Source organism: Electrona antarctica, assembly GCF_951216825.1.
Source record: "Electrona antarctica genome assembly, chromosome: 19".
In the NCBI taxonomy this organism is placed as follows: Eukaryota; Metazoa; Chordata; class Actinopteri; order Myctophiformes; family Myctophidae; genus Electrona; species Electrona antarctica.
The window spans coordinates 378,028-395,527 of NC_136800.1; the positions used below are offsets into that span (position 1 = coordinate 378,028).

Genomic DNA, 17,500 nt, shown 5'->3' on the forward strand with positions numbered 1-17,500 from the left:
AGTCTTAAGTCAAAACTATTTTTTTTTTTTCATTGTTCCGGTTTCCATTCTGGTTCTATTCCCCTCCTGATCCTTAGTATAGAGTTAATTTTATTTCTCATCTCCCAATTGACCCTTATATTATTTTAATTTAATTCCCTGAAGATTGATTATTGATTATTGATCACATTTGACACTTCATCCACAAAACGTGATGGAGTTGATAGATAATTTTGAGTTATGGTAGATCTGTTACTTTGGTATTTTTGTGGACTTGTGTCAATGTTCCCTTTGGCCCAGACCGTGTTCTCCTTATCCTATTTATGTCATGTCACCATCCACAGGCCTAATCATCTCAGACCTATATTATCCTTTATATTATTATATCATATTTATATTATGGATTTCCTGACGCCACATTCCGATTTTAATATCTTAGTCAGTCTCCATACTGTCTGTCCCCAGTCAAGTTAAACTCGCATACTGAGAGGTCTATTTTGATTTGAGACATGTATTTGACCTTGGTGCCTAGTGAGAAAGTAGATAAGAGTATTTCTCTCTGTCGAGAGTTTACAGCGAACAGGGAAAGAAATGTTATCTTCAGGTTGCCATAGCAACGCCAGCCTCTGTGCTTTCCCGGTTTATGCAGGCCCTCAATGACGGAACCAAGGAAGCTGTCCCGATATCAGTCTCATCATCCATGTGCTGGTCCAATGAGCGCTTGACAACCAGTGCCAGCGCGGTATAGTGCGGAAATGAAATATCTATTCAGCCAATGAATGTGTATCAACAATTGACGTATTCTACAGTATTAATGCCTGTGAAATGAATTGTTCGAGAGAGACTACCCTGTGCCTTTTGGTGGTACAGGGGAGAGTTATTTGGCTGTATGTGAGTATCATTCTGTCTCTCAGATCTGGAAAATGAATTAACTAAACCGTAATGTTCTGACTCGACAATCATTCTTCTGGTGGACTCATCTTTTTAATTGGGTACTTAAGGTATTTTTCTAAAAGAGTATTTCCTGCTCAGATCAACATTTGGATGTGGATCTTTCTGCTTAAAGTAATCCTGTTAAAGCTAATTGTTAACTTGGTGTTGTGGTGCTGAGTATTTATCAGTACTTTTAAATACTTTCTTAAAAGTATTTTTATAGTTTTAGCTCTGTGCAGCTCAATAATTCAGATATACAGTCCTTTATATCCTTGGTGAATCATTAATTGTCCCTTCTGCATTTTATATGCAACTAATTGGCCTTCCCTTATCTGTTATCTTGACTATTTATGTATCAGGTACCTGGAAAAATGTCTACCCCAAAAGGGGTACCTGGTCCAATTTTTTTTGGGAACCCCTGTTCTATGTCAGTCGTTCTTCGATTTTTCAAAAATAGCAGACCTACAAGCTCGTAGCGCGCCACCGAGTGGCGCGCTACGAGCTTGTAGATCTGCTATTTTTCAATAGCTAAAGCATAACATAATGCTAACACCAAAAGGGGTTCCCGCCCAAAATGGGTTAAGTAGCCTAAAAGCCAAACATAAATGTACTGTAATTTGTATTCATAATACGGTAATAATATTTTTTTGAGCAACAATTAAGTAAAATGTTATAACCGCGACAGCCCTAGATATATTTCTAGATATTTGATGTACTGTGGCATAAAACAAAACAAAAACGCTCAGATCAACATATGGAATGAATTCTGCATTGGCCATTTATGGAGCGTGTCACAAGGTCGTGACGGACGCGTGACGGATGCAGGTTTTCATAGTAAAACAATCGTGTTTACCTGGGGGGGAGACGTCATACTCTGCTGTCCTCTCTATCAGCAACCTCTCCACCACCTGGGCAGGGAAGTCCTCCTCCAATGACAACCTGCCAATCAATCAATCAATCAGCAAATCAGTCCAATCCAAAAGCAGCAACGTCTCTGTCTGTCTGTCTGCGCGCGTGTGTGTGTACGGTTGTAATGCACGTAACTCGACAACCGTTTGACCCACCGATTTCACATTCAACACACGCATTCCACACCCCCACAGGGAGTGCAGTGCCAGGTATCGAGTCGGTCGGACCCACGGTTCTCCAGAACCATCACAAAAGGCTCTGCTCAGGCTCTGCCAGTGGGCCTAATGAGGCCAACTCCTTTCACCTGGGCCAGGCTCTGCCAGTGGGCCTAATGAGGCCAACTCCTTTCACCTGTGCAATTTCCAGCCTCTGCCTCAGCCAATTGAGGCTCAACCAATCAGGCTCTGCCAGTGGGCCGAATTGATTGCCAAGTACACTTTTTCAGTTTGCAGTCTTCACACACAGGCACACACAGATCTCCATGTGGGACACCGGCTGACAGTTAAAACGGGTGCTATGACAACGTACATCATTAGGTTCCCAAGTTGCATCGTTCCCACGTAGGCCGCGGTGGCCGACTGCGACGGGCACGTCTAGTGCATTCACTTCTAGTCATTTTTACTAGTTGACTAGTTGCCTAGTTTACTAGTCGACTAGTTGTTTAACTACCTAGAGTGTAAAAAAAAAAAAAAAAAAATCTTTTTTTTGTGGAAATAAATGTGTACATTTAAAAAAACTAAAGTACATTGGTGACTATAACTATAATCTACCTGATCTTGAGGCCTACAAAATCGGAAAAAACAACTAGTCAACTAGTACCAACAAGGTCGACTAGTGGATTTACTAGTCGACTAGTTGAATAGTCGACTAGTTGCTTAATGCCCTAGTCTAGTACAGTAAACTCACCCGGTACTGGACGACGGGTCCGAAGACTCGGTCCTGATCAGCAGCGGTCCGAAGATGCGTCCCAGCGTGTGTGTGTCCAGGCCGTCGCTGACGGAGGCCTGCTGCGCCTGGGCCACCTTGGCCAGGTGAGTCAGGAGGTACTGCAGGGTGAGGTGGTGCTGCAGCGGCACCACGCCGCACGACCTCTCCAGGACCTGGCTCACCTCTCGACCTGCACCCCGGCGACTGCTGCTGCTGCTCGCCAAGGCGCCATCTGTCACATGGGGGGGGGGGGGGGGGGGGGGGGGGGGAATCATATTTATTTTATTTTATTTTATTTTATTTTATTTTATTTTATTTTATTTTATTTTATTTTATTTTATTTTATTTTATTTTATTTTATTTTATTTTATTGCGTTTTATTGCGTTTTATTGCGTTTGCGTTTGCTTTGTACCAGTGTTGATTTCGTCGACAAAAAAAAGAAGACGAAAACAATTTAGTCGACTATACCTTTTTTCCACAGACGAAAACCAAACGGAAACTAAATGAAAACAAAGCTGTGACGACTAAAACTAAGACTAAATATACTGACAATTTCGTCGACAAATAAAAACTGGACTAAAATGTTAGGAAGGGACTATATTGTACAAGAGATCAAGTATAAGTCATTTTACACGTGGTTGCACGCTGCGATGCGTCAAGGCCCACCAAAATACATTTTAGTCGACTAAATCAACTGTAGATTTAGTCGACTAAAATCAAATATTTAGTCGACTAAAACTAGACGAACACTAAGACATTCCCGGTGACTAAAGTGTGACTAAAACTAAATGAAAACTATTCAAGAGGCTATAATATAGCCTCTTAGTTTTTTTAGTCATATTATGACTAAAACTAAAATCAAAACTTGCTGCCAAAAACAAACAGTACTGCTTTGTACTGTACTTACAGTATTTGAGGTATTTGTGTACTTTACTTGGGTGTTCCACATGTTCCAATACTTGCACTCCTACTACATCTCGGATCCAAATATTGCACTTTTACTCCGCTACGTTTGATTTGGTGAGCTGGTAGATCTGGCCATTTTCAAAAGATTGTTATACATTTGAAAACTTTAAAAAATGAGACATTCTGCACAATGAGTCATTTTACTTTTAGTACTTTAAAGAGGGAGTGCCACCATTTTTGTATTTTTCCAGTTTTTCATGAGGTGACAGCACTTCATTAGACACCCTGGAGTCGTTTTTATGTGCAATGGTGTATTAACTTTGTATTAAAAAGCATGATTTTAACAAATACTGTACACTCTTCGTGGCACTCCATCCTTAAGTACATTTTGATGCCAATACTTTTGCACTTTTACTCAAGTATAGGCTACATTTTGAATTCCGGACTTCCGGAATTCCGTACTTAGCAGGTGCCAAGTACTGTTGTACGTTGTTTTAGTGCTTGTCTTTGGCAGTGCCAGCGCCAGTTGGATGGTGTTTAATCCATTTTGGACTGAGGTCGATTAAAAAAAAGGCTAAAATTTTTCTGAAAAAAACAGTTTCTATGTCAGTGGTGCTCAACCTTTTTCATGTCAAGGACCCCCAGAATTATCTGTATTGGGCCACGGACCCCCATCTCAAAATATGTAGTTCCAGGGACCCCCCAGAAGCCAATATTTTAGTTAAAAATGTTTGCTCTGAAATATATATTCAAAGATTTGCGGCCCCTTTTTCACGACTTTTCAAAAATAGCAGACCTACAGTACAAGCTTGTAGCGCGCTACTCGGTGGTGCGCTATGAGCTTGTAGATCTGCTATTTTTCAATAGCTAAGATCTGCTATTGAAAAATAGCAGATCTACAAGCTCGATAGGTCTGCTATTTTTGAAAAATCGTGAAAATGTGGCGCAAATTTGGAATATATATTCTTTCCGAGCAAACATTTTTAACTCAAATCTGGGGGGGGGGGGGGGGGTCCCCTGGAACAACATATTTTCAGATGGGGGTCGGCGGCCGAATACAGATAATCTTTGGGGTCCTTGACATGAAATAGTTTGAGCACCACTGATATAGAAACATGTTTTTTTTCCCCCAGAAAACAGACATTTACAAAGAAGACATTTAGTAGAATCGTCCTCAGGTCTAAAATGGGTTAACCCATTCTGGACGGGAACCCCTTTTGGTGTTTTAACTAAGCATTATGTTATACTTTAGCTATTGAAAAATAGCAGATCTACAAGCTCATAGCGCGCCACCGAGTGGCGCGCTACGAGCTTGTAGGTCTGCTATTTCTGAAAAATCGTAAAAATGCGGCACAAATCTTTGAATATATATTCTTTTAGTTTTTTTTTTGTTCGACGTCAGGCCTCTCCACCCAACATAGCCCACAGACTAGGGATGCTATAGGGTTCAAGTCACCAGTATTAGTCGAGGACGTGTGTTCTGATGATATATCCTCGATGTACCCCGTACCCGGGGGGGGTGAAACAGGTCAACAGGTCAAGTATAAGTGGATAATGGCCGTGGACTGTGCTCAGGAGAATCAGCTGCAACGGCAAGCAGCATTGTTGACATGCCTGGATGAGCTCATCGCCTCTCTCTCTCTCTCTCTCTCTCCACACTTGGCTCCATTCTCCGGGGCTGAGACGGTCAACCCTCTCTCTATACCTCCAGTCAGCAGAAGCAGTATGCAACTCATGAGGCTGAGCTCATTTCTGGGGCCCTCGTGCAAACCTTTTACTCAAGAGATTGGACGCATTGAAGCTATGAAGGGCCGACATTCAGCCCCCGTGGCAAAACAAACACGTCGTCATCGGCAGGCAGTTCATGGCAACAAAACAAAAAAATACAAAATTAGGAGTCCCGTGCAATTCTATAATGGACGTAGATGAGTGCATGTGGGTGGTGGTGGTGCTGGTGGTGAGGGGGTGGGTGCTTGGAGATGTACCGTGGCTCAGTGAGGTAGGACATTTGACCCCATGACGCGGTGCTTTTTAACCAGGTTAACCAGTTAACCAGGCTGCTACTATGACGCCGGGGACATATTTAGCTAGTTACATATTTTGGCTAGTCACAATTATACGGTCTGTTTAATAAAAATGTAGTGGTTGACAAAAGAAAAAAAAAAAACACAGCTAGACCATTTGAAATGGTGAACTATGGGCTGAATACAGTGACTGAACGACCCGCTCCCACCCACCCCCCCGTCACTGTGATTGGCTGAGGAAAAACAAAGCAATTCTCCTGAATGCTGCCTTCCAGGTATGGCATGGAAAAGGAGTGGCATTTGCATTTCTTTCACCATGTAGTAAAAAGTAAACGCTGCATGCGTGGTCTGGAGAGGGCAGTTGTTTTACAGACGGGTAAAAGGGCAGGGGCTGAAGCCCCCTTTGACGTCTATGTGTGCACGTCCTTGGTCTTTAACCCATTTTGACCTGAGATCAGATTCTATAAATGTCTTCTACATCCTGACAGTTTTCTGAAAAAGCTATGTTTCTATGTCAGTCGTTCTTCGATTTTTCAAAAATAGCAGACCTACAAGCTCGTAGCGCGCCACTCGGTGGCGCGCTATGAGCTTGTAGATCTGCTATTTTTCAATAGCTAAAGCATAACATAATGCTAACACCAAAAGGGGTTCCCGCCCAAAATGGGTTAAGAGATGAGTTGATCCGTATAGAAGACTAAGAGAGTTAGCATTATTTGTGTTTAAAGAGCTTAAATGATCCGTTAAAAAGGGTTAGCAGCATTATTTTGTGTGTTATACTTGCTGCTGTTGTCGCTATAATCCAGCGTCATGATTCATAGGCATTCTGTTGTCCCTTTCTGTTTAGCTTTCTGTTTAACTTCCATGGGATGACTTTATACAATCTAAAGCTGACACCCGTACAGTGGCGTGCACAGACATTTAGAGGGGCAGGTGCTCAAGTTAAAAAAGGGCACCTTGTGCAGCGCGTGGAACCGGCCGGTTGCCTTAATCCATTTTGGGCGGGAACCCCTTTTGGTGTTAGCATTATGTTATGCTTTAGCTATTGAAAAATAGCAGATCTACAAGCTCATAGCGCGCCACCGAGTGGCGCGCTATGAGCTTGTAGGTCTGCTATTTTTCAAAAAAAAAAAAAAAAAAAAAAAAAAGAAATTTCTTCTTTTTTTCCAAAAGGGCACATTGCCAAAAGGGCAGGGGGTGCTCTAGCACCCCCTAGTGTCTATCTGTGCACGCCACTGCACCCGTATATATAGAATGAGTCATAATAGCCAGCTATAATTATACCATCCTTGTACTTATTTTCACATTTTCACAAAATGTTGAAAACATTTAGATAATATTTCCTATAATGACACCCCCGATATATTATATGATACTTTTTTTAGTTTTCATTTTTTATTTATTTATTTTCATAAATCAGTGCTATAGAGCTATAGTAGCTATAGTCCTGACGTCACTCGCTCATCCACTGGTTCTGCCTGGTTCACAGAAGTAATTTCTCTATGGAGAATAACATGGGCTCATCTTAAAATCGTTTCATATAGGCGTTGTGGTCCAGAAATAAACAAGCTGTCTCTGCGTTATTGTCGTTATTGACAGTCAGTCACTCATATATGATACAGTCAGTTTCTAGCGAAAATGTAACTAATTCAGTAGCAGTGACATTAGTGTTTTCTCTCAGTCAGTTGATTCTTCATATCCATGTGAGTGAAACGGGCGGGATGACATGTTTATTTTTCAAACACAGTTATTATATGAGGCGATCTAAAACCCCCCTATGGGGATTACAATGCAAATAAAAAGCACATGAACCCGTGAATTTGCGCCGATATACCGATATTGACGTCAGACTTCAGTGCTCTATTGAACACCCTTTACGTCGGTGTATTGAACCAATGGAAAGTAGTACAAATCGCTTTGGACAATTACAATTACAGTGTGAATCTTCCCTTGATAATTTCATCATGTCCATGTAACTGTCACCACCCCGACGTAATCTTAAGTCCCTAAACCCCTCCTCCCTCTCGTCCTCCATACTCTCCTCCCTCCCCTCCCCGGAATCCTTCCCCTCTCTCTCACCCGACACTCCTCTCCTCTATCTCATCTGCATTCGACCAGCACTGTCCTCTCTCCGGACACCGGACGGGCTCCCTGGTTATCTGAAACCCTCAGATCTGAACGAACACCTCTCAGGACGGCCGAAAGGAAGTGGCAGAAAAGACAAAGCTATACCTGATGACCTCTCCCACTTTCACTCACTCCTCTCTGCCTTCTCCCTCTCACTAACCACTGCAAAAAACCCTCTTTCTACCACACCAAAATCCAACCCTGTACCTCTCTGACGCAAGGAAGCTCTTCTCCACTTTCTCCTCCAGTCTAAAAGGGTGGGTTTTCAGACTACGGCGGAAGATTGGGAGTGAGGCTGCAGTTCTGATTGTGATGGGAAGTGCATTCCATAGTTTTGGAGCCAGAAGGGAGAAGAGTTTGGAGCGTTGTTGTCCCGGCGTTTTTAGTGAAGGTACTTCCAGCTTCCCTGCGTTGGCTGATCTGAGCGCTCGGGAGGGTTTGTAGGGTTCGATCATACTTGTGAGATATGGGGGAGCCATACCTTTGGTTGCTTTGAATGCCAGCATCAGAGTTTTGTATTCTGTGCGGGCAGCGACCGGGAGCCAATGGAGGGAGCGGAGAAGGGGGGAGATGTGTGAGAATTTTGGCTGGTTGAAGACCAAGCGAGCTGCGGCATTCTGGATCAGTTGGAGAGGCTTAAATGCACATGCCGGTAGGCCAGTAAGGAGGGAGTTACAATAGTCAAGTTTTGACAAGACTGTTGTCTGGATTAGGAGCTGGCATTCAAAGCAAACAAAGGTATGGCTCCCCCATATCTTGCAAGTATGATCGAACCCTACAAACCCTCCCGCTCGCTCAGATCAGCCGTCTCAGGGAAGCTGGAAGTACCTTCACTAAAAGCGCCGGGACAACGCTCCACATGTCCCAAACTCTTCTCCCTTCTGGCTCGAAAACTATGGAATGCACTTCCCATTACAATCAGAACTGCAGCCTCACTCCCAATCTTCCGCCGTAGTCTGAAAACCCCTTTTGGTGTTAGCATTATGTTATGCTTTAGCTATTGAAAAATAGCAGATCTACAAGCTCATAGCGCGCCACCAAGTGGCGCGCTACGAGCTTGTAGGTCTGCTATTTTTGAAAAATCGAAGAACCACTGACATAGAAACATAGCTTTTTCAGAAAACTGTCAGGATGTAGAAGACATTTTTAGAATCTGATCTCAGGTCAAAATGGGTTAACTTATGTAACTTAGATAGCACCGTATGTAGACTTAGATGACTTAAATCATTTTATGTAGACAGCACTAGAATAGCATTTAATGAAGACATAGCACTTTAAAGTATATACGCATAGTTTCATTATATAGATATTCCACTGTTACGTTCTTAGCTTACGCATGTTTCATGATAACTACTTTTTATGTATGTGATGTATTGCCATGCTTTTTGTTCTTGCTTAATGTAAATCGCTCTGGATTAAAGGCAGAGTATCACGCTGGCATCTACTTTGTCTCAGTTTAATTATGACAATAAGTTGTGATAATATTCGAAAATGCAACTATAAGGCTCTATACAGCCAGTTCAATGCTGTGTGAAGTCGGGGTGGACTAGTGGCCACTACTCTCATAAGCTCATAGTTTGAGCTTGTAGATCTGAAAATGTGGCGCAAATCTTTGAATATATTCTTTCAGAGCGAATGTTTTTAACTCATATCTTTGCTTCTGGGAGGGGGGGGGGGTCCTTGGAACAACATATTTTCAGATGGGGGGGTCGGCGGCCAATTACATATATTTTTGGGGGTCCTTGACATGAAAATGTTTGAGAACGACCGACACAGACACATGAGGTGTTTCAGAAAACTGTCATGATTTAGAAGACATTTGTATAGAATCGACCCTCAGGTCTGATTTCTAAAATGGGATAACTGCACATTTATAGCACTATATGGCCCTAGACTGGAACTCACCTATGCTTTCTATGGCATAGGCAGCTCCCGGCAGGATCCGCCGGGACAAACTAGGCGCAGCTGCAGGACATGAGACTAATTAATCAGAGCGACAGAGAGAGCGAGAGGAGTGTGTGTACGTGTGTGCGTCAATTTAACAAAGGTGCAGGCGATCAGAAATCGGCAGAGAGTGAGCGACGTTTGCGCAGCACTACTCTATGCCCGAATTGAAGTGGACTCGGAGTTTTTCTTTTCTCCCTGGAAACAAAACGTCTGGGTTTCCGAGGCTACTATGGCCCTATGATGCCAGGGTTTAACCCATTCTGGTGTTTTAAGCATTATGTTATGCTTTAGCTATTGAAAAATAGCAGATCTACAAGCTCATAGCGTGCCACCGAGTGGCGCGCTACGAGCTTGTAGGTCTGCTATTTTTGAAAAATCGTGAAAATGTGACACAAATCTTTGAATATATATTATTACAGAGTGAACATTTTAACTCAAATCTTTGCTTCTGGGGGGGGGGGGGGGGGGGGGGTCCCTGGAACAACATATTTTCAGATGGGGGGGGCATATTACATATCATTTTTGGGGTCCTTGACATGAAATATGGAGCACCACCGATACAGAAACATGAGGTTTTTCAGAAAACTGTCAGGATTTTGAAGACATTTTTTTTTAAATGTCGACGTCAGGCCTAAATGGGTTTAACGTGCTTCACACACCCACCTGTGGACTGCTGCTGCTGCAACGTGACGGCCGCCTGCAGCTCTGGGTAGACGGCGGCGGGGATCACGGGTGACGGGAGCTCGCTCAGGTAGTTGAGGACACACCCCGACAGGTAGCCGATGTCGTTCTCAGCCAGCTCGCTCTCTGTGTGTAGAAGACACACAGCAGCACAGAGACAGACACAGACACAGACACAGACGCAGACACAGACACAGACACAGACACAGACACAGACACAGACACAGACACAGACACAGACACAGACACAGACAGACCAATGAATGCATGCATGATGTGTCACATTTGGCACATTATCATATTAGGCGTCAGGGTTGTTTTCGTCGACTAAAACTAAGACGAAAAAATGCTCGTCGACTACCTTTTTTTCACTGACGAAAACTAAATGGAAACTAAGCTACTTAAACTATAAGACTAAATAAATACTGACAATTTCGTCGATCGGCTATTTTCAGCAAGTGTAAAAACACTCATTACGACGGCATCAAGGCCCGCCAAAATACATTTTAGTCGACTAAATCAACTGTAGATTTAGTCGGCTAAAATCGTATGATATTTAGTCGACTAAAACTAGACTAACACTAAAACATTCCAGGTGACTAAAACTAAATGAAAACTATTCAAGAGACTATGACTAAAACTGAAATGGAAATTTGCTGCCAAAAACGACACTGTTAGGCGTACGTTGAGGTGCATGCATTGTTAATTGTTATGGTGCCATTTCTAGCTTATAAATGAAGAGGCCAATTAAATAGAAAGTAAGGTTTTTTCCTCAAGTGTTTCATTTACAAAAAAAGGTTTGACCTAATAGACAAAATGGAAGTGATGTCGGTCATTGGTGCTTTATATTGATCGAGGACTGTTGACTAAAGTACTATACAGATTCAATTCTGCAGCATGTAACATGCGATTTAAATTGTCATTTCTGTTGTTTTGATTGGTACTGTATATTACTTATACAGGCTAGGGTAGTTGACCAGAATATCAATATATTTAAAAAAGGAGTGCCGCAATTTCTTTTGTATTTTTCCAGTTTTTCATGTGTCTATGAGGTGACAGCACTTCATTAGACACCCTGGAGTCGTTTTTATGTGCAATGGTGTATTAACTTTGTATTTTAGGGTTTCTTCCTGGAGGCTGAACCCTTGACAGTCAAACGGGCCAATGAAATAAACAGTAATATAGTGACATCACACTATCAGCCCCTCCCCTAACCCCTCCCCCTTTATCATACAACTACAGCTGTGGGTGCGGCGTCAGTTCAGGTGGATCACCACCCACCAGGCAAACCAGGCATACTTAATGAACTGGTGGGCGTGTCCACATAAAAGCATGATTTTAACAAATACTGTACACTGTACACTATTATAATAATACCTGATGATCATGTTTTAAAAAATCGTGGCACTCCATCTTTAAATGACCATTGCCACAAATTAACTACTGATCATTTTACTTGCAATTGTATTACAATGAGCAGATATCCTCACTTGAATAGCTGAACAGTGCTTTAACAAGTACTTTAATTGTTATATAACAACTCAAAACTGTCAGTGTTGCTTATCAATCAATAATTTGTTATCTTATCATAACTACCTACAGTTGGGTGCCACCGATATTGTCCCTTATCATTTGACCCATTTAGGCCTGACCTCAAAATTTAAAAAAATCCTTCTAAATCCTCCAGTTTTCTGAAATAAATATTTTCACGATTTTTCAAAAATAGCAGACCTACAAGCTCGTAGCGCGCCACTCGGTGGCGCGCTATGAGCTTGTAGATCTGCTATTTTTCAATAGCTAAATTATAACAATGTTTAAAACACCAAAAGGGGTTCCCGCCCAAAATGGGTTAACTGTCCTTTTGCGCAGATCACGCAAACCTCAGCAAAAAGAAAAGGACAATATCGATGGCCTCCAACTGTAACTACCTGCAATCTAATTTGCAGGCTACAACAAAGTAATGAATTGCATTTTTTATAGCGCTTTTCCAAGTGCTCAAAGCGCTTTACAACGGTTCATTCATTCATACATTGGGAGGTGAGGCGGCGAACAGTCGACGCCAGCGTCCTCACTTCCCACATTCACACACCGACGGTGGCGAGCTCACACCGACCGACTCGTTGGAGGCAATGTAGGGGTTCAGTGTCTTGCCCAAGGACACTTCCACACGTGGACAGACAGGAGGAGCCGGGATTCGAGCCGCCGACCCAGGGATCATTGGACGACCTGCTCTACCTCCTGAGCCACAGCCGCCCCCAAGTAAAGAGTGATTTAAGATGTTGGACGGCGAAGTAATGTTACCGTTGAAGTGCCAACTCACCCGTACTGAGGCTGTATACCGGACTGTCTGGAGGGGAGCCAGGGGTCCTGTACAGTGTTTTAGAGTCCAGACCTGGAAGAAAAGGGCAGACAATATGGGTGGATGATAGCGAAAACATTTAATACACACTGTACATTAACCAATTCTCGGCGGGAACCCCTTTTTGGTGTTTTAACCATTATTTTAAACTTTATCTATTGAAAAATAGCAGTTCATTGAGACACTTCAGCTCAGATTGACCATAGACCATTTATTGCAAAGCTATTGCATGTGAGTATGGCGGTGTGGCTCTGCTCATGTGATATCAGATGATCTGTGTACCTAGACACAGGTCTGATATCACATTTGATATCTCCGATTATCTGTGCACCAAGACACATCTCTGATATCAACGATCCCCCAGAGCAGAGCCAAAGATACAATAATCCATGAACAATACACAGAAATAACACATCAACACATGATTCAACACAATGAAACACATCACCACATGATTCAACACAATGAATCTACACAATCACAAACAATACAATAATATCCCATAATCCCTGGACTAAGAATTACAGGGAGGAGGCCGGGGAGGTGGGGGAAATTTCCACGCAGATGCCGCACGATCTGCTTGACAGCTCAGCATGCAAAGAATGAGTAGAGAGCTGAGGCTGCTTAAGTAGGCGGCCTGAATTGCACTGTGGGAATGAGGGCGTGGCCTAGAGAGGCAGCAGATTTAAAGAAGCAGTATAGATCACTAGGGAGAATTAATGAGGGGGAACCATGTACACACATATAAACCATCTGCCCTCCGTGCCGCAATGAACTAACGCTACGCTTGATATCTACAAGCTCATAGCGCGGCACCGAGTGCCACGCTACGAGCTTGTAGATCTGCTATTTTAAAAATCGCTAAAATGTGGCGGAAATCTTTGAATATATATTCTTTCACAGTGAACGTTTTTAACTCAAATCTTTGCTTCTGGGGGGAGGTCCCTGGAACAACATATTTTCAGATGGGGATCCATCTGGGGGCCAAATACAGATAATTCTGGGGGTCTTTGACATGAAAAAGATTGAGAACCACTGACATAGAAACATGGGGTTTTTCAGAAAAACTGTCAGGATTTAGAAGGCATTTGTAGAATCGTCCTCAGGTCTAAATGGGTTAACATTAGATATGTTAGCTATGCAGAGTAACTACAAAAAAGCAGAGCAAAGCCGAGTAGGAACAACAGAGAAGAACGGAGCAGAGTAGTGCATTTCAGCACCATGTTTCTAGAAGAAGGGAGGAATAATGTGGATATAAAGGCGTCTAGGGCATTAAGCAACTAGTCGACTATTCAACTAGTCGACTATTCAACTAGTCGACTATTCAACTAGTCGACTAGTAAATCCACTAGTCGACTAGTAAATCCACTAGTCGACTATTCAACTAGTCGACTATTCAATCCACTAGTCGACTATTCAACTAGTCGATTATTCAACTAGTCGACTATTCAATCCACTAGTCGACTATTCAACTAGTCGACTATTCAATCCACTAGTCGACTATTCAACTAGTCGACTATTCAACTAGTCGACTAGTAAATCCACTAGTCGACTATTCAATCCACTAGTCAACTATTCAACTAGTCGACTATTCAATCCACTAGTCGACTATTCAACTAGTCGACTATTCAACTAGTCGACTAGTAAATCCACTAGTCTAGTTTTCTAGTTTTTTGTTTTATCCTGTCTGTATGTATGGTTACACTGTTGTATTGTTTTGTGAACTGTACTGTACAATGTATCTGTGTTGAGGACCCCCTCTAAAATGAGATGTGACATCTCAAGGGACTTATCCTTTCAATAAAGGTATATTAATAATGTATATAATAGTTGACCTTGTTGGTACTAGTTGACTAGTTGATAAGAAAAACATTTTTTTTTGTAGGCCAGGTAGATTTCAGGTAGATTATAGTTATAGTCACCAATGTACACAGTTTTTAAATGTACAAATATTTATTAAAAAAAAAGGGTTTTTTGGTTTTTGTTTTTTTTACATAATAGGAAGTCGACTAGTCGACTAGTAAACTAGGCAACTAGTCAAATAGTAAAAAATGACTAGAAGTGAATGTAAACGTATTCCTGTGAAGCAGTGTTGATTTTGTCGACTAAAACTAAGACGAAAAAGGTTCATCGACTACCCTTTTCCACTGACGAAAACTAAATGGAAACTAAATGAAAACTAAGCTACGATGACTAAAACTAAGACTAAATATATTGACGATTTCGTCAACAAATAAACACTAGACTAAAATGTTAGGAAGGGGCTAGTGGACAAGTCATTTCCAGTAGAAGTCATTTTACACTTGGTTGCATGCTGAAAATAGCCGATCTACAAACTCACAACGCGTCGCAGCAAATCAGCCATTACTATGACTAAATCAATCTTATGACATTTAGTCGACTAAAACTAGACTAACACTAAACATTCCAGGTGACTAAAATGTGACTAAAACTAAATGAAAACTATTCAAGAGACTAAAAAAACTAAAATCAAAATGTGCTGCCAAAAACAACACTGAAGGTAAGCTATACACTAAAGTGAAGACACAACTTGCGGTAGCATGACGACAGACATTTAGGAGTATACGACAGTTAATCCTACTATTCAATTTAATCGTCTTTTTTTCTCCCGTCTTCTCAAAATCTCTTCGCTGAACATAGTCGATCTAAAGAATTTAGGCGAATGTTGCCTAGGGACGCATGGGGGGGGTTTAATCCATTGAGACCTGGAACGCATCCATGTCACGTTAGCGTTAGCGTTTTAAACATGTTATAATTTAGCTATTGAAAAATAGCAGATCTACAAGCTCATAGCGCGCCACCGAGTGGCGCGCTATGAACTTGTAGGTCTGCTATTTTTGAAAAATCGTTAAAATGTGCCTCAAATCTTTCCGAAAATTGTCATGATTTAGAAAACGTTTTTTTTTTAATTTCGACGTCAGGCCTGAATGGGTTAAGTGGTTTAATAGCACAGAGAAAGCTGAGACACAATTAAAAAAAAAAAAAAAAAAAAGTCTCTGCAAATGACTACGCCCGGGAGAGCTATAGCTCTGGGACCGAAGAGGATGGAGACTGAAGGCTATGTTTTACTGCTGCTAATATAAGAGGGACATTTTGATAATGACTTGGTCTAAATTCTGCCGCGATGGATGGCAGAGAGAGTGCAGTTGAAGGGCTTACTTCCTTGTATGAAAACTGAAAAGCCATATGACTTCCAATACAAATACATGTATCTTATTGTGAAACATTCATTCAAGTTGTATTTATTCTCGAAATTACACTGAGGAATTAAACTGATTTTCAGTGTCGTCGAGTAATACAATATCACATAGAAAAACACCACAATACATCAGAAGATCAGGAAAAGGAAAACAAGTAGGTATACATGTGAATTACATAGGTTTACAAATAAAAAGCAAAGACAAATTTCTAAACGATCTAAAAACAGTTACATATTGTGGGGGTCTGTGTGCTCACCAAGGTTTTAAAACGACTCGAGGGTACCAATGTGGTCACTTTTAATGTTGTTTGCAGGTCATTCCATGTATTAGGGCCACAGAAGCTAAAAGCAGATCTACCAAAACAATTGGAACTATAGTTTGCATACATAGCAGCACTGTACTGTGTATCTGTACTATACTGTATGCACTAGAGATGCACGGATGGTACACATTCATCATCCATCCATCATCCAGCGAAATTCATTATATTCTAATATTTATAAACCCACACCGACCGACCGTCTTCCATCCCGTTCTCACACAGCAACGTTTACACATCCAGCATTATGCCAACTTGTCGTTGGCATGGTTAACTTCACTGAATCACTCCCACGCCAAACTTGTATTCCTCCCTTCTTATTTTGTTTTAAATCCCCCCCCTAAGTTTCTCGCTCACTCTCACTTTAGCGCTACGTCGTCCAACTGTTGTTGTTTTGAAAATGGAAGGACCCCAGATGCCGTGTAGAAGAACGTGTAGCAGGCGGCTAATTTGTGCCTGATGGAAAATGACTTCATAAGTTATCCCTTGGACTGCCACCCCCAATAGCAGCCCTTTTGTGACATATATTCATACCACAACTGCACGTATGCTGAGATTTTGTGCTTTTTAAAAGCTATAATATAGATCTATAATAGGCCTATATATAGATGTTATTAAACTTATTTCCTGCATTATTTATCATATATATTGGCTTATCCAATATTAATTAATAATATTAGATTTCGATTGACCAAAATCCACCCAAACTGCGCCGGTTATATCCGTGGCAACTGCGGCTAAAACCGCCATCCTATAGCTTGTGTGTGTGTGACGCGACACTGTGCATGCACTCATCATCTGTGTCTACGTTCTTGTGTATCCAATAGCCTTTGTGCGTGCGTGCGTGCGTGCGTGCGTGCGTGAGTGCGTGCGTGCGTGCGTGCGTGCGTGCGTGCGAGAGAGAGAGAGAGAGAGAGAGAGAGAGAGAGAGAGAGGAGAAAAAAAGCAGAAGTGTGAATGGCGTCCTCCTGAGTGTAATTTGTTAATAAAGCAGTGTGAATGGACTATACTACTGCTGCTGCTACTGGGCACGCAGTGATGCAAAAACCCAGACTGAGAATGCTGCTGAGTTACAGTACAGTTACACTAGCACTTCCTAGAATGAAAACCCATCTATACGCCACTATCGGTGTTTCTTTCACCGTGGTGGTGGTGTCACTCTTTTGGCCA

The 17,500-nt window shown here is 41.9% G+C and overlaps 1 protein-coding gene across 2 annotated transcripts in view; it reads right to left on the reverse strand.

Moving 5' to 3' along the window:
- The window catches only part of pik3r2 (phosphoinositide-3-kinase, regulatory subunit 2 (beta)), a gene marked incomplete at its 5' end in the record, with an annotated part of 51,479 nt that overhangs the window by 12,345 nt on the left and 21,634 nt on the right, over positions 1 to 17,500 (reverse strand). The window contains 4 exons of one of the 2 annotated variants that reach the window (XM_079529571.1): positions 1,766 to 1,851; positions 2,740 to 2,980; positions 10,414 to 10,557; positions 12,752 to 12,823. In XM_079529571.1, coding sequence (XP_079385697.1) covers positions 1,766 to 1,851; positions 2,740 to 2,980; positions 10,414 to 10,557; positions 12,752 to 12,823 — 543 coding nt within the window. Of the gene's footprint in view, positions 1 to 1,765; positions 1,852 to 2,739; positions 2,981 to 10,409; positions 10,558 to 12,751; positions 12,824 to 17,500 lie in introns of both variants that reach the window. The other variant, XM_079529572.1, reaches the window with a different exon arrangement.